The following is a 24,939-nucleotide window of genomic DNA, read 5'->3' as shown; positions in this document are numbered from 1 at the left end:
CCAAATTAACCTCGGACGCGTCTCTCTGACCACGTGCACTGAAGAGTAGATCGACCCGTGCAAATCGAGCGCTTCGCGCTCGATGCGTCGTCGATCTGCGCGACAGTGCACACAGGAGATTCGCAATTAGACCGTCGGAGACGACGGACGTGTGGCCGAGTGAGAAGTCGAGTGTGAGAAGCTGTGTGGCAGCGGTGGAGTTGGTCGTGAAGAAGCGTGCAGCGGAAATTCGTGTGTCGTGTCTGTGGAGAGGCTGTGTTCGAGCCTGGAGTTCAGTGCGACGAGAGAAGAGTTGCGAGGTGACGAGGCGATCGTGAGGCTCGGAAGGCAGCGAGCCACGCCATTTGCTGTACAGCGACCTTCTGATCAATCGTCCGAGGCATCTCCGAGGCGAGGCAAGAGCCCTTGGACCAGGCAGACCACGAGGACGGAGCAGCTGGGGGACAGCGGGAGACAACGTCGAAGAACGAAGGCCGAGGCATAAGAGCGAAGATAAGGTCGTAAATTGTAATAAGCTTGGTCGGTCGCGCGGATGCGAGAGAGTGTGTGAGATTGCGTAGTGCGAATGTATGAGTGGAGAGAGAGAGAGACAGATTTGCTTTGATTTGATTTGCGACCCCCATCTGCGCATAAGTAAGTTGAATGATAAACTATAAAATTATATACAAATAATATACAGAATTATGGAGATATCAATAATAGTGATTTCTAATATCAATAATATTCGTACTAGTTGCTAATAATAATAAATGACAATAACAATAATTGTATAATGAATTATAATGTAGTACAACATTGTGTTGCCATTAAGTAGATATGTTGCAGGAATTACTGGTGCATTGATAATGATGAAAAAGATTAATGTTGAAAAAATTCAAGTAAAGAATGACCATTTATTGTTGTGTGAAAAGCGAGTCTAATTTTCTTCTGACCTTATTGGTAGTAACCCAGATTGGATATGATATGATGTAAGCTTTACTGAGAGGAAGACACTTTTTTGGGGTCACAATAAGCGAAAAGGTAACTGACATGGAGAGCTTTTCAGATCCGGGTCACAGATCTTTACCAAACTTTTTTGGGGGTCTTCTGGTACTTAATACTGAAGCTCCCTATGCTTAGTTTGATCCAATGAGCCTAAGGGCCCATTTTGTAGAGGATTTTCCACAATATAAAAAAATCTTTGTTATTTTCTATTTCGATATAGAAGTACAGGAGTTACTCGTATAACGCGGGTTCTTATAATGCGGTTTACCCTGTAACGCGGTTTATTGAATGTTTCGACCCCTCATATAACGCGGATTTTTGGAACCCTATAACGCGTATTTACGTAGCAGTGTTCATTGTTTAAGCGTACAATTTTTTTAAATAACCTATTTTTTTGACATCGCTATACACGTATTTTTTTGGAGAGTCCTTTCTATCATTTGATGTATATTTTTATTTAACTGCAATGGCACCGAGTCCAAGAAAATCGTTAAAGACAACGAGGAAAGGCTTGAATCTCGCGGAAAAATTAAAAGTGCTCAATCTTTTGAGAAGTGGTGAACGAGTGGCTGTTATTGCTAGACGTTTCGACGTCAATGAATCGACGATATGCACAATTCGCTCAAACGAAGAAAAGATACGTGAGAGTGCAGAAATATTGGGAAAGCATGCTGTAAGCTCTACAAGAATCCGGCAGAATTTAATTGAGAAAACCGAAGAAATGCTAATGATCTGGATACAGGATCTGATGCACAGAAAATCCCAATGAGCACAGCAACTATCCGCGACCAAGCTCTGGTTTTTCATTCATACTTGAGAAGTTCTTCAAATTTATGAAGAACTTCATAAAGATTTTTTGAGAAGAGCCAAACATTCAAAAATAACGGATTTTTTTAAAAATATATAAATACATGTACAATTTGAAAAAAATGTAAATTTTCATTTAATTTACGAAATTTTTCATCTCTAATTTTCATGACCAGGAACGGAACCCCCCTTTTCCCATAAGACTAAGGTCCCGTATAACGCGGTTTCACATTACGCGGTACAAGTTTCGAACGTAACCCCCGCGTTATACGAGGAACCCCTGTACTTGAATGTGAACATGCGAGATCAAAAGTTTTAAAATTTTTCAAAGAATTTGCTTGAATTTTTTCAGAATTTTTGGGACCATCTACTACTCTCTACCTAAATTCTATTAAAAAGCGTCAAATTTGGGCCTACTGAATTAAGTTATAGACTAGCAATTCGCATAATCTTGCAAAACATTAAAAATTGTTCAAAAAATTCTGAAAAATTCTAGTGTATTCTTTGAGTAATTCTAAGACTTTTTTACTCTTCGTAATTTTTTCCTAGAGTTAATATTTATCGAGAAAAAAATTCATGAATGTATACAAAAATATTAAGCATTCCAGACGCCATTTTGTTAACTTCCCGGCAAATTTTTGGTACATAATATATGTCATTTTAAAGGTAAAACATTTATGCTACGGTTTGATGTATTTTCAAGGTCGTGGCAAGCTCGGAACACATTTGAAATTTGGTTTGAAAACAAAAAAAAACATGAAAAAAATTGTGGCTTTTTTTGTTTAAACTAATTTTTCACCATGTTAATAACTTTTTAGCACAATTTAAATACCACCATTGAAAAGGAGAGCTTTCAAACTTTAAAAAAAATAGGTCGCATTTTTTTCTAACGTCAATTGCGTAAACTGTACAGCTTCGAAGAATGCCGTGTTGTTTGGGTCGTTTTGGGCAAAAAAGGGTTTAACAGTTTAGAAACTCAAATTGAATTAAGTTCTCGTAACGACTCAAACACATTTATTGAACAATTGATAAATTACATAGTTAGAAACTCAAAATATAATTTAATCATTCTTTTATAATGCTTTAGAGGAAAAATCTTCGAATTTTACCAAAAAGTAAAAAAAGCTAAATTATTAAAACGTGTCATTGTTCTTGTACCACACGCGTCACTGTTACTGTACTTGTTCTTGACATAATAGTAACTAGTGAATATTTAATTCGGTTATGTGTCTTATATACACAGGTGGCCCTTACTTCGTAGCATTTAATTTTTTTTGTTTTATAACCAAATTAAGGTATATTTTGTAGTGTACATATAATAATAAATACACCGTCATGTGCATGTTTTACAGCTATTTCTAGTTTTCTAACCAAAAAATAGTATGCCATTGCAGCGTTCTCATACTGATGGCACGACTTCAAGGCCGTCTGTTGTGAGGTCAAATTGCCCATATATACGCACACATGGTAGCGCTGTGTCGACGCAATAATAGTCAGTGTGCTGGTGCGCAGAGATTAAAATTGTTACTTCCGTCCCCAATAGCAGGGTAGAAAAGCGAGCTTTCTGTCGGAAGAGGAGAAAAAATAAATTTTCGCGATGAGCAACTTGGTATTCGGCTTTTCGCGATAAAACTGAACGTGAAGGTCTTGAAAATGTTAAAAATGAGGTTTTTAGCTCTACACAATGCCCTCTCTGAAAAAATCTTAAAGAATTTGAGGTCATGTATTTCGATACTAAAAATAAGCCAATAATAAGAAGGCCTAGGGGTCTAGAATTTCGGTTTCGGAGCTCTGTTTTTTATGTATTGCTACATACTAAAAACGCGTCCAATCGAAGAACTTTGGACCCATAATATATAATAAATGAAAAAGCTTCATGTTTTAATCTCTTTCTACGAAATTACACAGACACAAAAAAAAATTTTCAGTTCCACAGACCGGACGTCGTGAACTTGATTTTTTTGGGGTCGCTGAATCCGAATCCGGTGTCGGTTTTTCAATATCAGATAGATTTAAGGTTATTTGAAAGTCATTTAAAGGTCAAATCATGAAAAAACGGTTAAAACATCTGAAACAATTACTGTATAGATTTCGAGGATGCTGAATTTAAATCTGAAGTCAGATGACCTATACGACCTTACCTTCAAGTTCATTTGAAGGTCAAACTTAGAGAATTCAATAAAAATCCGAAAAATCACATAAGACCCCATATTAAGGGCTAACAGGGGGCTTAATTATTTTTCATTTTTCAATAACAGTACTAGGCTGTAAAAGTGAAAAAAAATGTTTTTTTTAAAGAACACACATGATAACCCTTTTCAAAACCCTATTTGAAAGTATTTTGTCCAGTTAGATACTTAGAAACAGTTAAGTCCAATAATAATGAGGGTATTGACCCTCAACGCAAGCTATACGCATATCTAAGCTACCTGTCGTAGAAATCCAAGAGCAAGCATTAATCGATGGTACCCCAATTGATTTCATTTTGTTCGATAGCCAATTGATCATGGTCGCAACCAAAAGCTAGCCATAAGATGAACTGTAGCTACTTGTTTGTACAATTTTCTAGAATTTATTATTCATTTTTTATCATTTTCCATAAATTAATTTCACTTTGCTATAAGTACAAGTAGCTACAGTTCATCTTATGGCTAACTGTTGGTTGCGACCATGGCCAATTGACTATCGAACAAAATGAAATCAATTGGGGTACCATCGATTAATGCTTGCTCTTGGATTTCTACGACAGGTAGCTTAGATATGCGTATAGCTTGCATTGAGGACCAGTACCCTCATTATTTATGTACTCAATTGTTTCTAAGTATCTAACTGCACAAAATACTTTCAAATAGGGTTTTGAAAAGGGTTATCATGTGTGTTCTTGAAAAAAACATTTTTCTTCACTTTTACAGCCTAGTACTGTTATTGAAAAATGAAAAATAATTAAGCCCCCTGTTAGCCCTTAAATGTGCAAAAAATTAATTACTTATAACTCAATTCAGAGTTAACCCCAGGGTCCAAAAATTCATCAGTCTTTCTTACGCACACATTAAGGGGAGGCTCTCATCTAGCGCCTCAAAAATGACGTGTTTTTCGTGATTTTTTTTTTTTCGTGGACCAAAGTGAAAAATGCAATCAAGCTTTTTGGTACTTATAAAGTATGTATTTAACTATATTTACACATTTTTTCAGACCAAAATATCGAATTATTTATCCCCTAGCAGCGTCTGATGAAGGTCGTGTTAAAAAAAAATACCTCAACGGGCGGCAAGCTAGCGCCTTCAGTTTTTGCCCGAAACCAAAAATTCGAAGTTCCTCTTAAATTAGATGACATTTGTTGGAGGTTGAACCTAAATAATTGCAAAAAAATTAAAAATTGATAAAATAGCGGACTTCGGAAAAAAATTTTTCTTTTTTGCCTTTTATTGGCTCTTTGAAGGGCTCTAATAAATAATAACAATGAAAAAATTTGAAATTTTTTAGGACCAACCTCCAGACAATTTAATTAGCTTTAAAATAAAGAAAAGGGTGTCTTTAAGTGCAGTACTATTTGAGATATCTTGCCACCCGATTCAGAAAACATGGTTTCGTGAAAAACGCGTTTAGAGTTTTAGAAAGCGAATGTACATACATACATACATCGTTTGCTCGTAAAAAGACAGCTCCAGTTTTTTGCCTATAACTTTTTAACCAAATCGATTTTAGTAAAAAGGGTTTTTGGAGTGTATTTAACGGGACATTTGCTAACTAAGTAAGCAAAAAAAAAAATCGATTTGCTGATCGAGTCTCATGAGAGTCTCCCCTCAAGAAGTGTGCTAAGTTTCATAGAAATCTCTCGATAATTCCAATTTGGTAGTAAACTACTTTAAAATTCAATGACTTGCCATAATAAATTTTGCATAACTAACGTAATATCTGTTAAATGAGCTATACATAAAAGTAATTTTAATTATACCTTGTGTGATCGTCGTGCTTATTTACTGGTAAAATTTTTATTTTTTCATCAATGTATAACTGGAATCAGAAGAGAATTGACTGTCATTTTTATTTGGATGATCTATCCAAGAATTTGATGAAGCATTATTATTTGGCATCCAATTTACGGAATCCTTATCCCCAGTCGATCCTACAATAGGATGATACATTTTCCACGATCTTTCCGTACCAATAGGACGAGGAATTTTTTTATCATCATTTCTATTTTCTCGAATTTCACAATTTTCATCATTTTGTAAAGACGTGGAAGAAATAATTGAGTTCATTGAAACATTGTTTTCAAAACTTTTTCTGTTTGCGTTACAAGATTGCATTAAAGATAAACAATCACTACGTTCAGATTGATTGAGCGAAGAATGTTGACTTAATTGATGTTGTTGAGAAGGTATGAAAGTCCAATTCGAAATATTACTAGTATTTTTTTCAGTTAAAAGTTGTTCTTGTGCCAATACTGGATATTTGCAGTAATTATAAACGGGTTGGTCAACAGTATTAGAAGAATGAATTGCAGGTACGTTTGTTTGGAGCGATGCGTTATCATATGATTCGGAAGACAAAGATGAAACAGATTTGAAAATTGATTTGTGTGATTGATTATTTATATTGAGACAATTGTTAAAATCAACTGTTTTTGGATTTATTTGAGAACTTTTAGATTCTATTATAAATTTTGATGGAATCTCACTCATGGAGTGATTAGTGAATTGATTAGGCATATTTAATGTTGATTTATTTAAATTCAAGTCCTCTTCTAACATAACTGTTTGAACTGCTGGATTCACTTTCTTTCTTTCGTAAGATTCATTCTTGGTTTCACTTAATACGTATTCTGATTTATTAATTGATAATAAATTGTTAAATTTTTCAGTTTCTATAAAATCTTGATTAACAATTTCTGAAAACCTTGGAGTGGTCATCCGATCTATGCTTGAACTATTTTTATCTTGATCTTTGCGAGATGAATAAGTAGGTGTTACTGGATTTAAAGAAGTTCTGATACTATTTTTGTGGGATTCTAAGTTCAATGACTGATTAGGTGAGCATTTAGATGTTACATTTAACATGATTGGCATCATTGAACAATTAGAAGTTTCATCAATAAAAAAGTTTTTATTCCTTTCAGGAGAATTAATGACTGCACCACGATAACCGGGAGCTTTTGCCACATCCACATTCAGGGTCTCAAAGTTTGAAAATTGTTCAGATGTAAAGTACACTGGATTAGTGGGGTTTGAAGCATTTTTTGTCACCGCAAAATTTTCTGGATGTTCCAATGTTTTATTATTCCACATTGACTGCTGAGCTATTTTATTGTATGTGTCATCAAATAAAGAATATTCTTGTAATTCATTTGTTTTCGAGATAGAGTTTTGAACTAATGATTTCATATTAGTTCTCGGAAAATCACCAGAAAAAAGATTCTTATCATTGATATTTGACATTGAATCATTAGGATGATTTGGACTAGATTCCTTTAGAAGTAATGTTTTATGGTTTTTTACGAAGTTATTATGAGAATCTGTTAGTTCTAAGTTTTTATTTATGTGAGATGATGGCATAGAGCGTGAATTACTTGAAGATGTAAAATTAGGTTCGACCAACTTATTAACATTATCGTTACTTGGTGACGAAAAAAATACGTTTGGAACCCATTCAGAACTTGAAACTTGTATTTTAGAAGTATGCTTAAAATTGCTTGGTTTTGTATTTTTACGTTCATCCGAAAATGACAAGCCTGTAGAATTTTCAGAAAGTTTTTCAGCAAAAGTTTGCGATGATGCAATTGAAGTGGTTTTAGTTTTACGACTTTCTGTCATAATAGCTGTGGTGTATGACATAGTTGTTTTAGTTAAAGAATTCGTATGTCGAGTAGATCCTATTTTTTCAGAAGAACTCAATTGTTTCAATGTTGGATCATTCATAGCAGGCATTCCTGTAACTTTAACGCTTCCTAGTAAACGGGCAGATGAAGAATTAACCAAGTTAGTAGAATTGCTACAAGAGTAGTTTGCCCCTTGCTTAGTTGTTTGTGATGAAGTAACATTAACTAGTCCAGAAGATTTTAGAGACGAAGCCTTTGATTTGTTAACCTGTAAATAAATTAATATATGGATCATTTTTTCAATTTTTATTGTGGATGAAACTAATTATTTTTGAAGAAAATTGATGAATAGGATATTAATGCCCTCGGCCCCGAAAAACAGAAAGGTCCCAGAGTACGTGTAATTAGTGGATTAGGCGAAGCCGAGGCCGATAAACACGTGCTCTGGAGCTTTCTTCTTTCGCAACATAGGCCTGTAGGGGAGAGCGGGGTGTGTTGGCATGTGAGGTAAGTTGGCAAAAATGCATATTTCTCCATATCACTAACTTGAATAGAGATAATACTATCAGTAGTGCTAGCACCATAATACGTATTATTTTTATGTAACGGCACCATCTCGGTTCAAGTCATTGATAAGGAGAAAAATACCATTTTGCCAATTAACTTCACATGCCAACACAACCCGCTCTCCCCTATACTATATTTCATACACAGTGACCTGAAAATCGCTCTTCCCGCTTTGCGCAGCGGCAGGGAAGTAGTCACTTTCGGGCTGCTGGTATGAAAAATCTTTGTTTTTCATGAATTCGTCATGAATTTATAACATAATGTTTAAGATTCTTTACAATGACCTTGATTTGTAGACGGCCGATTTTCATTTAAGTCGAATGGCCAAAAAATTTTTTTTTGCAAATATGAAAAATTGGGCTCACAATTGGGCCTTTGAAAAAGGGTCATAGAAGACCCCAAATTTTCTAAAAATTTTTTGGGGCATTTCTGCCATTAGAAACTACGAATTTTTCATATTTGCAGAAAAAAAATTTTTTGGACATTCTACTTCACTGAGAATCGGCCGTGCATAACAATTGAACAGCAGAGTCATCTTCAGATGCGATTAGTGTTTTTGTGATGTTCCTTAGTTAAAAAAGCACGGATATGGGTTGCACTGTTATCAAATACTAACTTCGATTACTTAAAGAATCCACATTAAATACTTGTTAGTGAAATTAAAAAGTTATTTAATGTTTTTAATTAAGTCTTATCATAAAACTATCTTTAAAAAACTCTAAAATCGGGTAAGGATCCTTGATCGAAAAAATATTATTGAGAAGTAAAAAATATTTCGATCTTTAAAACTTTCGATTTTTCCACATTGTTAAATAATTTTACATAGAAAGTAAACTGATAATGAAATACACTATATCGCCATCGATTAAAGTTTATATACTTTATTGAATAAAATTTCAGTGTTACACATACATTTTCAATAGTATAAAACCATTGATAAAGTTAATATTTTGGCTTAAAAATCCCGTTGTGATGTTCGTGAAAATTGCCTTTGAAAACTACTACTACTACTACTACTACTACTACTACTTTTTTCCTTAAAATGTAAAAAAAAAATCAAAATGTTTATTTGCCGCACAACATTGGATTGTTAAAGAACATCACAAGTATTGTTTGCAACGATATCTACGTAGAATATTTTTGAAGCAATTCAAATACAAAATCCACTGAACTCACCCGCGTCGTTGAAAAATAAGTAACATTCGATGTACAGAGCATTAAATTTGAAAATTATCGCTTATATAATAAAAAAAAATGAGAGTACCGTCAGCATCGATTCTAACTACCAGCTATTTCGAGATTTCGATCTTGGAGCTTTTTTAAAAGGTATTTACTGTGAATTAAATTTTTCTGAGTCAGAAAAAATTTTTATTTATGTATTATAAATAAATAGGATCTTTTTATGCTAGAATGTGAGTACCGTGATCGTGAGTACAGTCAGCAAATTCCCCAAATTTAATATAAAATTGAAAAAACAACTGTATAACATTGCACTAATATTATGCCAATTGATTTTTTGTGAGATAAAAATTGCCTACGACTGGACAATCATTCAATAAGAAAACTAAAGTCTTGATCTATAGAATTTTAATACAAAAATAAAAAAATTCTAAAAGCAAAAAAACCACCAAAAATTCGTAAACATGTACATTAAAAGTTAGCAGATTCTCAGTGAAATAGAATCTCCTAAACTACTTTTTTTTTCTAAGATCATAGAAAAACTTGTTTGTGATGCTATACGTCTTCCCAAATTTTATTAGAATTTTCGGACCGTCTATAGACCCATAAAGATATATCTCCCTTTTTCAGAGGCCCAAAGTTGGCATTTTTCCTAAATTCATGATTATCGCAAATATAAAATAATTTCTATCTCAGTATAGAGTTATTTATACGAAAAAGTGCAAGAAAACTTTTTTGTTGGAAATTGTCAAAATTTTCAGAAGAAAAATATTCTAAAATGATCTAAGCACTCTAGAGGCTTGTTTCCATAGAAAGAGATACAAAACTAAAAATCTTATCGAATTCTATCTGGGCTTCACCTGGATATCATCAAAAAATCCCAAAACCAAACAAAGAACTTTCTCAAAGTGTCAGAAAATATCTGACACTTATACTGAAAACTACATAATTAAACAACACTAATCAAAGCTATCCTATTAGATGCATACTTGGAGTATTACTCCTTTTAGATCACTTTTGAGATCGTACTATTTTGTTTGTTGGAACATTGGCTACAGCTGCTACTACCAACAACAGTGAGTAGCCAAGACTCAGACAGTGAGAGCATTTAAATATATGGGGAAATCTCACAAACCTTTGACCAACTCATACTGAAATTTGAATTTTTTCATATCATAACCACGATTTTTCATATCATAAACGATCAAAACTTAAGGTAAGGTCGAAAACAATAAATTCATTCTGATATCACTCGTTGCGGATGCGACATGCAATTCGTTCGTTTCAATTTTCGAGTTTTTACCGACGGCTAAATGAATTAAAAATACAATTCATTCAACATGCTATGGGTCTATTATAATATAGGAAAAATGATCAATTTTCTTAATACCTAGGTGCGAACCATACCTAAATTAGATTTGATCATTATTTTTTGGAAATTGTGTCGTGTTGCGGATGCGACATCGGAAATCCACAACAAAGTTTGAAAGCTCGTACCATTGATATGGAAGGTCAATCGTGTCAGTTTTTGAAAAGATAACATGTAATAAAGTTTTTTATTTAATATAATCTTATTTAGAATAAGGTACTTTTTATAAATACAATTTATAGATTAATAAATCACCCAAAACTTCGTCGATAACAAATGAAATTTTCCATTTTTCGAGGATAAACGTGATAAATAGAAATAATCAATATGAGAAAGCAATAAATTAAAAAATACGTTAGGAATCTTACAGATTTGATGAATGACGTGATATTTTTCAAATCATCATTCACCTAATAGTTATTTTATAATAATTCATCAAAGGGCCATAACATAGAGGTTAAAAGTTTGTGAGATTTTCCCATATCAGTAGTACTCGTAAGCAAGAGCGCGCCTCCACCGAAGCGGATCGCAGTCAGAGAAGCTTTTATCCACGAGTCATGCGATCAAGTCCAGGTCCGCCTCAGTAATCAGTTTAACGTGTTCGGCACTATGATTCTTGCGAGCGTAGATATGGGGCGAATCATAATAGATGCCCCAGCGGTGTGCGGGAGTGCGCAAAACAGCCAAATCACGCAGTTTTTGACTCACTGTACGGACTTCATATTCTATCCAGAAAAAATCACGGATAAGTGATTTCGATGTTTTTTTTCCTCAGCTTTCCAGTGGTGAGGTCAAAAATGCAAAAATCAGCCTCCATAACCTCAAAAAATGGACTTGAATATAAAACAAGCTGTATCTTTTTTGGCGCCAGGTTTAGAGTTTTTTTGAGGGTCTAGATCGAAACTTTTTCGATTTTTTCGAGCGGTGAAAAAGGAAAGAGCGCGTGGTCGGCCGTTTTCGAGCGCCAAGGCCTGTTTTTTCGCTACACTTTACGTTTCTTTATTTATCACGCGTTAGGCTTTCGCCATAAAAATAAACAAATACATGGTTTTTGTATATTTTTTCCTCATCTTTCCAGTGGTGTGATTAGTTTTTGGAAAAATGGCTTTGTTTCGTGAATAAAACGAAAATAATGAAACTATTAATCAAAAAGTTAATTTATCCGTTCAAAAAAGCCAATTTTACAAAAACTAATTGCACCATTAGAAAGATGAGGAAAAAATACACAAAAACCATGTATTTGTTTATTTTTATGGCGAAAGCCTAACGCGTGATAAATAAAGAAACGTAAAGTGTAGCGAAAAAACAGGCCACGGCGCTCGGAAACGGCCGACCGCGCGTTCTTTCCTTCTTCACCGCTCGAGAAAATCGAAAAAGTCCCTTTTTTTAGAGTCATTTCTTATGTAAAATTGCAAGATCTTTCGATCTAAACCCTCAATAAAACTCTAAACCTGGCGCCAAAAAAGATACAGCGTGTTTTATGTTCAAGTCCATTTTTTGAGGTTATGGAGGCTGATTTTTGCATTTTTGACCTCACCACTTATCCGTAAGTTTTTCTAGATAGAATATAAAGTCCGTACAGCGAGTCAAAAACTGCGTGATTTGTCTGTTTTGCGCACTCGCGCACACCGCTGGGGCATCTATCATGATTCGCCCCATATGTATGTAGTCAGACCAAACCGAGTCAAAGGCAGATTGCCTTCCCTTCTTGGTCAAGCGCAAAAATTTATAATCGGGGTCCGGCAGGGTCGGGAGACAGAGAGAGAAAGAGAGGCATGAATTCTCGGAAGCTCATACACTCAAAGTGATTATTTGAAAATACTAATTAATTATTTCATACTAATTATTATCATAAGAACGACTATTAATATTAAGAGTCTACTAAAGAGACTTTACTGAAGTAGGAAAGAAGAGTAAGCATATATATTTAATAGTTAATTCAAAAGTTGGTACATATTAGGTGTAATAGCTAATTATGATAAAATAAATTTTTGTTTGTTTCTAGACGTATCAAATTGTGTTTTGCGCAAACCCTCATAGTCTAAATGTCATTAGTATACTCACAGTAGAAGCTGTAACATTTTTTTCAATTGAAGTTGGAGCCATACAGCCATGGGATTTTGATTTCGATACCGTAGCAGGTAAATCCATATCTTGATTATTAACCAAAAGTGTAACAAGATCATAAGCTTGCTTTAATGAATGAGAATCTCCCCTGAAACAAACGTTAATATTCATACTAAGTGTAAAATCACTAACTGATATATGATTTATATATTATTTCACAGTTTACGAGGACACATCGATTTTAACATCGACTGTTGAAAATAAGCGAGTGAACATTTTTTAATATTACTGAAAAAATTTCTTTATATTTAGAACCTCTCACTATAGAAAATTATTGATTTTCCCTCAAAAATAAAAACTGGTTAGCTGACTCACCGAGAACTTTTAATCCTTTCAAAAATCTTAAAATATCTATTTGGTCAGCATGCATAGAGTAAAAAAAAATTCTCCAAAAATCTCCTTTATGTTATTTAATGCCAATATCTATAAAAAATTTTTGACGCTTAATTAGACGCATACTCCACAAAAACATGACTTGTCTGGTCGAAATGAAAATACCTGGTCACGTAAAAGTGAAATTTGATCACAAGATAAAAAAAAAGTTTATTCTTGAACACAACAAAATTTTATTTGAAAATTTATTTATCCTTAACTAAAACATATTAGAACACACACTCCACGAAAAAAACACATCCGGTTAAAAAAAAACAGAGTAACAAAACATTAAGTCTTTTAAAAAAATGAAGAAAACACGATTTCCCAAATAAAAAAAGAAAATAATTTTTTAAATAATCGATGAATGTCTAAACAAGTTTTTAACGTTATATGCTCACGCTATACTACATATATGCTATAAACATAGTCTAACCACACTCAAATACGTGCCACTGTTCAAAAGTTATGCTACACTGAAAGACTTTCCGAGCATGCTGCGCTCTGATGGTCGAGCGTCTCGTACCCGGGCCGCATCAGAGCACAGGCTACTCCGATGTCAAAGCACGAGATCCAACGCCTTACGAGTGTTTCGTCTCTTGTCTAACTGCGATGTCGTACACGCACGGACTCGACGGTTGATTGGGCTGCAAAAGCAGACGACGAAACTAAAGGCGCGAAAAGAGGTTAACTGTCGGTCGATTTTGGTAACTGCTCTTGTCATCGGTACGTGCTGTGCTAAAGATCAGAGTAGCCTACACTCCGATTACACGAGAACAGCACACTCTGGCGTTCTGCGCATAGTATGCTCTGGCCAGAGCCCAGCCTGCTCGGAAAGTCTTTCAGTGTAGTTACATAATAACTTTCCATAACGATAGGTCCATTAAATACGCACTTTCAGGTTGAAAATTCAGTATAGTTTACGAATATGTGCGCTAACTTATCCTACGACATCTGGTTCACAAACTCGTTTAAGAGTCTATCACAAAGCTACTTCTAGGAGGAAACGAATTTCTGTTGAAGTTTGTAGCTAACTTTTGATCGGTTTCGTAAAATTTTATTAGTTATTTCGGAGAAGAAAGAATTTTACGATAAATTTTCGCAAGTCACAAATTTTTGCAGCATATTATAAAAGAGCCAAGTGAATTGAGACCAATTCCATGTGAATTAATTCATGGGTTCCCAGGAAATTCGTATGAGTTTTTAGGTTGATTTGAGCATAAATTTTCGAGTCTATGTTAGCGTGACCTTTAGGTAGATTTTCACTTGAATTTGCAAGTTGATTTTTATGTAGGTTTTTGGGTTTTTGTGTGCTAAGCGATGTACAAGTTCAAGTGGAAACCGATTCAATCCATAACAATTCTCGATCGATTTTAGGTGAATAATCAAGGAAAATATTAGCCGGTCAAATTGTGAGTAAATGAGTAAAAGTATGAATTATAAAAAAATAATTAGTAGTGAGTATTAATGATTGTGAAGCAGAATGAGCAAACGAGACAACATTTTGGAGACAGCACCAATTTTCGAAAATATGTTGACTCACAATATACAAAAAAATACATTAAAATTATGAGGAGCTGGAACATGAAAAAAAAATTGTCATATTTTTTGCTTGATATATATATAAGAAAATTTACCGGCAGACTACTAAAGGTAGGACAAAGGAGACTTTTAATGTTTTGAGTGACGCATTAGCGATAAAATGCATAAAAATCTGTCAACTAATTATAAAATTACTAGATTATATTAAAAACAATTCTGTGGTGGAAAGGCCTAACGAGATAACTCCATTTTTCGTGTTTTCGAGAAAAACGCGTTTTAAGTTGCGCACGAGGGCCTAGCTAGACGCGGACGACTAAAGATCTGTACCTATGATATTTTTACCTATTTTGAGGTATCTTTTGAACTATGTACTTGTGAAATTGAAAGACGCATCATAGTGATGATACGGAGCAAAAAATATGGACTTATCTCGTTAGCCCTTTCTCCGCTTAGTAGATAAGTCCACTTTTAGCGGTCACACTTTTTTCAATATCGATAATTTCGCTTAGTTTGTGATCAAAACCTCATTTAATGATTTGACATTGATGAAATAGCTCATTTAACGTTATACTGATGTCAGATCTCAAATCTTGCAACGAAAAAAGGCCAAACTGAAAATCGCGAAAATGGCCCCTCGTGTATCAAATGTACCAACCGTATAGTGAAATTCACAACATTAAAGAGCGTAAGAGCCATTTGTATGTTGGAATATCATTTTCTTCCATTTTCAAATCAAAGTAAACTCTTTATCGCATTTTGGAGCTCGCAAAGGTGGACTTATCTCGTTTGGCCGGGAATCGTTTGCAGCGAAATGGACTTATCTCGTTAGGCACGGTGTTATATTGAACGATAGGTGCTCTCTTCAGCTTTTGTGACACTTTTACCTTAAAGTAAACATAACATATAGGTAATTCATGTCATAAACTCGATTTCGAAAAAAATGGAGTTATCTCGTTAGCCCTTTCCACCACAGAATTATAGTAAATAAAAAGCTTACTTTATAGTTATTGTTCTTTCCCCACAAATTTTGCTTTGTTTGTCTATTTCAATACAAGCTCCAGTTGAGTTACGTATCGTATTTATATTATTACCACCTCTACCTATCACTCGACTGATTGCCACAGGCGGTACTGACACTTTCTTTACACGCACTGTTGAGCTTAAATGTTTCCCTGAATCTTCCGTTTGACCTCTGCAAATAAATTAGAATTTAAATATGATATCAAAATAGTATTTTTTATACAATCTTTACTCACTTTCGTACAACTTCTCTCCATCCGTCATTCGATTGATTAATATTTTGTAAGTTATTTGTTACATCAAATCCATCATCAAATGCCGAATCAAACTCAAATGAATTATTTATATCACTTTTCGATGTTGAGAAGTCATTACCGGTTGCTTCAAAATCATCTCTATTGGCTGGATTCCTGGAAAAAATTTATTTTATTCAATGATTGACAGGAACAATATTATTCGAAGAAAATTGAAGAAAACAGGTGTCATTTTACTACTTCAATGTTATTTCATTGTTTGTAATATGCATTTCTTGCTTGGAATAGCACAGAAAAGTTTTCGAGAGTGAAATTAATTCTTTGTAGAAAAGAAGTCTCACAGTTTGGGAGAAAATATTTCACAAGAGACTGATATCAGATAGTTGATAGTTGATAATTGATTGCTATCAATTAGCATCGTCTATAGTTGTATCGTGACGGAGAAGCAGATGACGACAAAAAATTAGCAGTATTTTTCTCTAAATTCAGACAAATTTTAATATATTAAGCAAAGCCCATGGACACCTTTATATGACTCGATTATCAATTTTGAATGTTGATTATTGTTGAATGTTAATTTTAACTTTTTATCTAACTATAATTCACTGAGTTATAGAAATTTTAGCTTTTGCCATTTTGTTTCTTGTAGCAGTGTGAAATGATTGATTCGTAAAAACTTTTGATTTATGTGCTCTGAAAAATATACCTCGAAAATTTCAAAAACATTGAATGAAAAGTAATTCAAACTTAAATTGTGTGGAGTCCTTTCTTTTATTCAGGGACTATTAATGATTCAACTTTTTGAAATTTTTTCTTTTTTTATTGTATTTTTGGCTTGTTTATACTTTTGATAATTACCTCCTACACGGAAAGAAATAATATATTAAATATCAACACATTCGCTATCAAAAATTGCTATGTTCTTTAGAAAAGAGCTCCAGAGTTGATATATATTAATTTTTTTTAGGTATTTTAAAAGATTAGTAAAATTATTTTAAAATGATAATTTTCTTGAGTGGCTTCCCGAGATGATTTTTCGATTTTTTGAGAGCTCAAAGTATTCGACTTAACTCTGCTTTCTGTGATCATGAAATTACTCTATTCGTCGATATGTACAAACAAATATTTGCTTGCCTTTAGAAAACTAACCTACCTAACCGCAGTGTATTCATATTAGCATAGTTGGTATTCTAACCTTATTCTAACTATCTATACCTTTCAGGCATATGTTATATGTTTGAACTTTTTTGTATATAAATTAGACTGACAATATTTTTTTTTTTTTAAATCGACGGGACGCCCCTCAAAAGTTTCAAACCCAAAAAAAAATGATCTCTACCAAGTTTCAGCTCAAATGGTGAAAAAAACCCGTGCCACTAGACGGGTGTAGATTTAACCCATTAAGTCCCAAGAGGACGTTTTTTCAACCCTTTATTCGTCCACTGTATTTTTGGTAAAAATGGGGTCAAAAAAATATGCGAGTAACTAATTCTAATGTCAAATTTAATGCCCTTTCAGAATCTGATCTCAGATTTTTGAAAAAATGATCAGGTCAAAAGTTAAACTTGATTTTATAAAAAAAACGTGATTTTGAAAAAAAAATTTTTTTTATTTTTCGAATTTCCGAATGAAAACCATTAGAAATCTTAGGGGTTTCGTGAAAATATCGCGTCCTCGATACCTAAACTAAAAGTTAGTGGGGTTTAGATTGAAGAAAATAAAGTTAAAAAATACACTTTTTTCTCAAGTCCTTCGTTTTTGAGTAAAAATTCTATAAGTTTTCATTCAATTTTGCGAGTTTCAACCGCCATTTTTTGTGTTTAAACATTAATTTTTTCAATCGGTACCCCGCTAACTTTCAGTTTAGATATCGAGGACGCGATATTTTCACGAAACCCTTAAGATTTCTAATGGTTTTCATTTGGAAATTCGAAAAATAAAAAAAATTTTTTTTCAAAATCACGTTTTTTTTTATAAAATCAAGTTTAACTTTTGACCTGATCATTTTTTCGAAAATCTGAGATCAGATTCTGAATGGGCATTAAATTTTACATTAGAATTAGTTACTCGCATATTTTTTTGACCCCATTTTTACCAAAAATACAGTGGACGAATAAAGGGTTGAAAAAACGTCTTCTTGGGACTTAATGGGTTAAAATAATTAACTAAAAAATTCGTTTTTTCGTATTATACGAATGTCTGAGCCAACCCCAAAAAATTTGACAACTATGAGCGATACGTATTTCGATGCAAAATTTTCTCACCTTTCAGAATCTGGCGGAAAAATTGAGATTGTTGCATTATTTCAGATCTTATGAGCGATTTCGTGCCGAAAAACGAATCTTAAACCAAAATTTTGCAAAAATTATACCAAAAAAATTAGAGTAAATTTCTTTTCGGTAGCTCCTATAGATTTCTCAGAATGTTGTAACGTGTGAAGAAAAACGTGATTTTTTGAGGACCCGAAGCCGAATTACTGAATTTTCAGCTACAAAAACGCATCCCACAAAAACAGCTGTATCTCGAGGAAATTAAGGCCGCTTTAAAATCTGAATACGGCGTTGGAAAGGCGAGACAAAAACCTATCAAACAATGCATTCACATTTTTTCAATAGGTGATCTTGCTGAGCCGTTTTTTGAAGAAACAAATGCACTTTTCTCGATTTGTAGTTAATTGAATGTAAATCCGCACCCGTCTTGTGGCACGGGTTTTTTTCACCATATGAGCTGAAACTTGGTAGAGGTCATTTTTTTGGGGGTTTTAAACTTTTGAGGGGGCGTCCCGTCGATTTAAAAAAAAAAAAATATTGTCAGTCTAATATACATGTATACCAATCGGATATTTTTTCTGACGCTTGCAGGAATTGACCATACTCCATCTGTTGATGAAATCGAAAAGCTTTGACTATCGTAAAAGTTGTTACAATACAAAATAACTTTTGAATTATTCATCCTCACATTTTCCCATAATATGTAGTAAAATTTGCTACATACTAATTATTACTATGTAACATAACAATTATTAGAATACCTTATAAATATTTTTGAAATACAAAATTACATGAATAATTCAATATTACAGTAATATTTAGCATGCATATTGTACATAGTAGAAAACGCCAATAATTCAACTCTGGGGCACTTGTTCTAGCGATTATGTATGAATATGTTAACACATGTTAACATTTACTACAGTTTTTTTTCTGTGTAAAATTTGATACAGAAATTCGAATTTCAATTCAGAATTAATTAATAGTACTTTACGATACCATTGCCATAAGTAACACTTTTGGGTCCTAATAGCTGGGCCAAAAAGTATCCCCATAGCACGAGTATCATACAACATTTTATAGCTGTACTAAGTTCACATTTATGTCACCTTTTCCAATGCATAAGTCGCACTTTCTGATCACACCAAGTGAGTTTAGTGCATGAGCGTATGCGAGTGTGATGCGAATTCATCACACATTTTTGAGGTACGGCATATTTTTAGTCGAACACGGTAGAGTTTATAAAAGTTGTAATTTTATGTTTGAAATTAAAAAAAAAAAAAATGAAATATTACCTGATATAAGATACATTAGAATTATCTTTTTGAGTTGTCATTGGCACTGTTGTATTACTCATACGCTTCTTTTTTAATTTACTGAAGGCAGGAATTGAGCTAGGCAATGGTTCAAGTTCTTCATTTGTCTCTTGGTTTGATAATACTTGACTAGTATTCTTTTTATCCAAATTTTCCGTAATTTCATCATTAGAATTTTTCATTATGGAAGTTTTCGGCTCTTCTGTCGATCTAACAATATTATAATCGTTTTTATCTGCACATTTAACTTTATTTTCGGCTGAAGACTTGTCCTCGTTTATAACGCCTCCAAAGACTTCATTTTTTAATTTTTGTCTTTCTATATTTTTTTCTAATTTCTTCTTCTTTTTACGTTCTCTTTTTCGAGCTGCTGCAGCTTTTTTAGATTCTTCTCTTGTTTTTTCCATATCAAGTTCTTCTAATAAAATTGTTGCATTTTTATTAGCCTTAGCAGCTTGAGTTTCTTTAGCTGCTCTTATTATTTTTACACAGTCATGGCATTTGCCCAACAATTCTTTATCGTTTATAGTCGAAATGTATCTGGTCATTTCTTGATCACTAGGAAATTGGGAAACATGGTTAACCATCCATTTTACTATTTTGACATGTCCTTTCCTGAAAGCTGCCATCAAACAAGATACCTAAAACAAATTATACATAAAAATCAGTATAAATAACCATTTTATAAACATAATAAAAATAGAATCATGATCATTTATTATAAGTTAATTATAGAAATAAATCTAAGATAATATTCAGTCTCACCTGTGAACTTTATTTAAGGTAATCGAAAAAAGTACATGATTTAAAAAAAAAATTTTTTTTAATAACATTAAATTATAAAAAAATATGGGTCTGATTGATTTAAAGTACATGAACAGTAACGTTTCTTATTTAAAGAGATTGTAAAAAAATTAAAGTTTAAAATATTAAAAATTGTTCATTGTCCACTAGTTTCCCTTTGCCAGTCTTTATTTGTGGTAGGCAAGATATTTCGATGTAGGATCGTCTGAAATAAAAATCCAACAATTTTTTCTCAAACTTTAGGCTCTTAGCTTATGATTGAAGGAAAGAATTTTCAATAGATGAATTTGTTATTGTTTTTAACATAAAAAAATGATCGAAATCTGACGAATTTTAAAAAACATGGGTTAGAATGAATTTAAACTCATGTCAAATCTTTTAATTTTATATTTTTCAATTACTAAGTTCAATCACGAGTTAAGAATTAAAAATTGAAAAAAAAATATCGACTTTTGGGTTTAACATGATTATGTCCTGAAATATTTTACCAACCACAAGAAAAGACTGACCGCAGAAAACTGGTGGAAAATAGACAATTTTAAATATTTTAAGCTGACAATTTTTTACAAACTAAGTTATGTATCTTATTGTGTAAAGCAAGTCCTTTGAAAATCACTAAATATGGACTTATCTAAAGTAATTTAAATCGATGTTTACAGACTAATAAAAGTTGGGAAAAAACACACTTACATAATCAAATAAAAATTAATTTAAAAATTTTTTTGACATAAGAGTTTTTTTTTAAATATTGAATATTTCGATAGACATTTTTGTTTAGTACACATACGTGTTTATCGTGTACACTAGTCCTTGATTCAGATAAGTGTGCTCAATGTAAACTAGAAAAAGTGAGTAAACCCTGAATTTTTTTTATATAAATGCACATGACGAAAAATTATAACTGATAGTAAGGCTGAAAATGTACATTATACTACTCTTTTAACTGGAACAAAACTACACAGATTCATTGTCATTTTAGCGACACACGTGACATTTTTTATCATACGCATTTTCACATGTGCAATTAACAACTTTACTCTATTACTTACTGCTACTTTTGCCGGCGCAACTCAACACTGCTTCTATTGATTTCCAAAAAACACAAGAAGCAGCACTAAATAGTAGCAATAAATAGTGAATTACAGCCAAATATAAATGCTTGTCTAACCTAGGTGGCCAAATCGAATTTTAAGACAAAAAATAATGTTGCTACTGAAAAATTAAAAATGTATGAAAAATCAACTGAATGTTCAAATTGGAAGCGGGCTGCAAAACAATGGTAGAGTTAGTTGAATAATCGAAAGAAACAGTAGGAATTAAAAAATATCGCATTTTTATTGATTTTAGGTACATAGACGCGCTATGATGACATAAATAAATTTTTTGATTTTTAAAACTCAGGGAAATGATACTTGTCCAAAAATCTAAAGAAAACAGACAAATTAATTTTTCGGTCATGCTTGCTGTATAATTCCTTTTAAGGCTATGCTTACGCCTCGTTTTCACTGACAAAGAACAAAAAGTTTAACTTATTCTTTCTCTGTTCATTCTGAAATTTGAAAAACGGCTCTATGGTTGACTCTGTTTTATTGCTCAGAAAAATTGATGCAAATTGCAACACTTGTCATCGAGTGGTTTACCAGGAAAATGGGATCCAAATTTTTGATTCTATATTTTACTTGAATGCCATTTAAAAAAATGTTGAAGTTTTTTATTCTATTTTAATGGGAGACCACTTAACGAAAATTAAAATTTGCACCACTTCAAAGCAATAAAACAGAGGGCACCAAACATCCATTTTTCATAATTCAGAATAAAAAATTAAAGAATAAGTTTAATTTTTGGTGCTCTGTCGGTAAAAAATGAAGCTTTGGCATTGCCTTAACGATAAATAAACATAGGAGGTCAGCGTGCACGCAAAGAGTGAAGCTCCATAAGTTATTTACACTGCTGCTTGGAAGAGTTAAACAGAACAGAAGAACCTCAAATTCTCGTGATCTTTCGAGTACTCGAGTATTTTCGAGTTTTTACTAAATAAATAATGAATAAACAAAACTATGAATGTCCCCGTTGCATGTGCACGCATTTTATATATATCGACGCTCTTTACAAAGATCAATACATTCATATGTTAATTTAAATGGAAAAGTGTCACCTTCTGTACAGAATTTCGATAAATTGTGAAAATATCAGCTCTGCGAGTATGTAACGCACATGTACCGAAGATATTCATGATTTTGTTAATGCATCATTTATTTAGCTAAAACTCGAAAATATGGTGAGTACTCGATCTAGTCAAGCTTGTTTGAGTACTCCCTTATTTAAAAGCATTATTCCAATGTGCTAGTTTTTGTTACACGATATCGAAAAGTGTTAGTTTTCTATTAAGGACCCTGAAATACGCTATTTTTTGTTGCTGAATAAATGTCGATGTTAGTTTTCGCTAATGAATCGGAACTGACGATATCAACGTCGATGAATTATTTTGATATGTATATTTATAAGTATCAATAACAAACCTTTCTTTGATCTTGCGAATCAATATCAGCACCAGCATGAAATAGTACATCTATAACGCTCAAATGTCCACCATTTGCGGCAAGCCAAAGTGGACTATTCCCTTTTTTATTCTTAACTTCTACCAAAGCGTTACTGAAAAAATTCAAATGTTTTTATGAATCAATGACTCCGAAAGCAGAAAGAATACAAAAGAAATATTAGAGACAAAATTTTTGTATCATTAAAAAACAAGTTTGATAGAGTAAAAAAGTGCTACACCTCATCGTTTTGATATTTTAAGAGGATTATCAGCCTATTTTATGGCTTAAGGGGAGTCCTAACCCAATTCACTCCTTTATAGAATTTTTGTGATATAATTCATAGTTTAATGTCAATCTACATTTTCAACACAATATTGACAACTTTGAGCCCTATAGAATGAAAAAAAAGTTGTAGAATAGGCCTTTGCATCTAAAAATAGCTTATTTTTTCTATTTTAGCACTTTGGCACTCTGCGCAAAATTCAGATCCGAGTTTTATAGGTGGTAATTTCTGGTACGAAGCAAAATCTTCAGAATAGTATCCATTATGGGCTGAGTTTTGTATAATTTTGATTTAGACTTTCATATCAGTTTTATTATTCAATGTGTGATCAAAAACATTAATGAATCTGTTTTATTATATATCTGAGCAAATCCGGAATTTAGTTTCGAATTTTTCGACTAAAAACGGAACAATTTTTTTTCGTTGGACGCATACTTTGAACATTGGGTATTGTTCTTGAAGGTCCTAGGAAGCTAAAAAAATGCGTGAACAATCGAAATTTTAATAGGTAATTTTTTTATAAGCATTTGTGTTCCGAGGAAAAATAATTAGTGCAGGCAAAACGCGCGCTCCATTATCCACCGATCAAAACTTTTCTAATTCGCTGGTAAAACTACTAGTGACCTTGAAAAAATAATCGACACATGTATTTTGAAAGATTTTTACATGCTCTTTCCGATGGTGACCTTAGATTTTTCGAAAAACGCATTATATGGCCAAAAAAACGGCTCAAAAGTCAAGCGTATTTATACAAAAAAAACACTTTTTTGAGCTATAAGCATATACAGTAGGGTGGTCCACTTTTTCAAAAATTTTTTGTATCTCGGGGGATCCATCGGAATCAGAAAGTTTGAGGTTTAAAATGAATTTTCCCGTAAACTAGAACTCAAAAAAATGATTTTAGATGGTGTCGATGGATTTTTGAAGTTTAAAAACGAGCTCCAAAAAAGAAGCAAAATCGGGCTATCATTCGATTTATTTCAAACTCTGTTTAGAGTGTAAAAATAATCTTGACAATACATTTTCTTATGTGTTTTTGTCTGCAGAATCGAATGCCGTAGTCAGTTTTGACCTAGGAGCACAATTTCATTCAAAAAAATACACTTTTTCGATCGTTCTTTTTCGCAAATTCCGCAAAGTTCATTTTCGAGCGAGTGGCAAATGAACAGAAAAAATCTAGAAAATTTTTTGACACCACCAAAATTTAGGATTTTTTATGACAAATCCAATGGTATAAATTAGTATACACTTTGAAATTATTTTAATGCAGAAAAATACAACTTTATCCCAAAAAACGACATTACGAAAAATTGAAAAATCGAAAAGTGTATTAGTTTCTTCCAGGAAATGGCTAAGTAGAATCAACTATGGAAAAAATTGCATGAAACTATCTGATAGGTTTTTTTCTCACCTTTCCAACGCCGGTTTCAGAAGTTAAAAATTCGCAAGATTCGCTGAGATACAGCTATTTTTGTACGATGCATTTTTTAGCTTAAATTCTGCTTCGCTGGTTTTTTAATGAATAGAGCTAGCTCAGAATTATTGAATTTTAAGCCTAAAAAATGCATCGTACAAAAATAGCTGTATCTCAGCGAATCTTGCGAATTTTTAACTTCTGAAACCGGCGTTGGAAAGGTGAGAAAAAAACCTATCAGATAGTTTCATGCAATTTTTTCCATAGTTGATT

General features: G+C 32.9%; 1 protein-coding gene across 1 annotated transcript in view; it reads right to left on the bottom strand.

Moving 5' to 3' along the window:
- LOC106649283 (ankyrin repeat and KH domain-containing protein mask-like) overlaps positions 1-24,939 on the bottom strand; it is a 68,070-nt gene that overhangs the window by 739 nt on the left and 42,392 nt on the right. Inside the window, exons 17-22 of the mRNA XM_014366603.2 lie at positions 22,949-23,081; positions 19,605-20,266; positions 16,022-16,195; positions 15,763-15,957; positions 12,789-12,939; positions 5,747-7,877 (exon numbers count right to left, since the gene is read on the bottom strand). Of these exons, the coding sequence (XP_014222089.1) occupies positions 5,784-7,877; positions 12,789-12,939; positions 15,763-15,957; positions 16,022-16,195; positions 19,605-20,266; positions 22,949-23,081 (3,409 nt within the window). The 3' untranslated portion in view covers positions 5,747-5,783. The remainder of the gene's footprint in view (positions 1-5,746; positions 7,878-12,788; positions 12,940-15,762; positions 15,958-16,021; positions 16,196-19,604; positions 20,267-22,948; positions 23,082-24,939) is intronic.

Source organism: Trichogramma pretiosum, unplaced genomic scaffold, assembly GCF_000599845.2.
Source record: "Trichogramma pretiosum strain Unisexual culture from Peru unplaced genomic scaffold, Tpre_2.0 scaffold52, whole genome shotgun sequence".
In the NCBI taxonomy this organism is placed as follows: Eukaryota; Metazoa; Arthropoda; class Insecta; order Hymenoptera; family Trichogrammatidae; genus Trichogramma; species Trichogramma pretiosum.
This window is presented reverse-complemented; position numbering and strand designations above follow the sequence as displayed.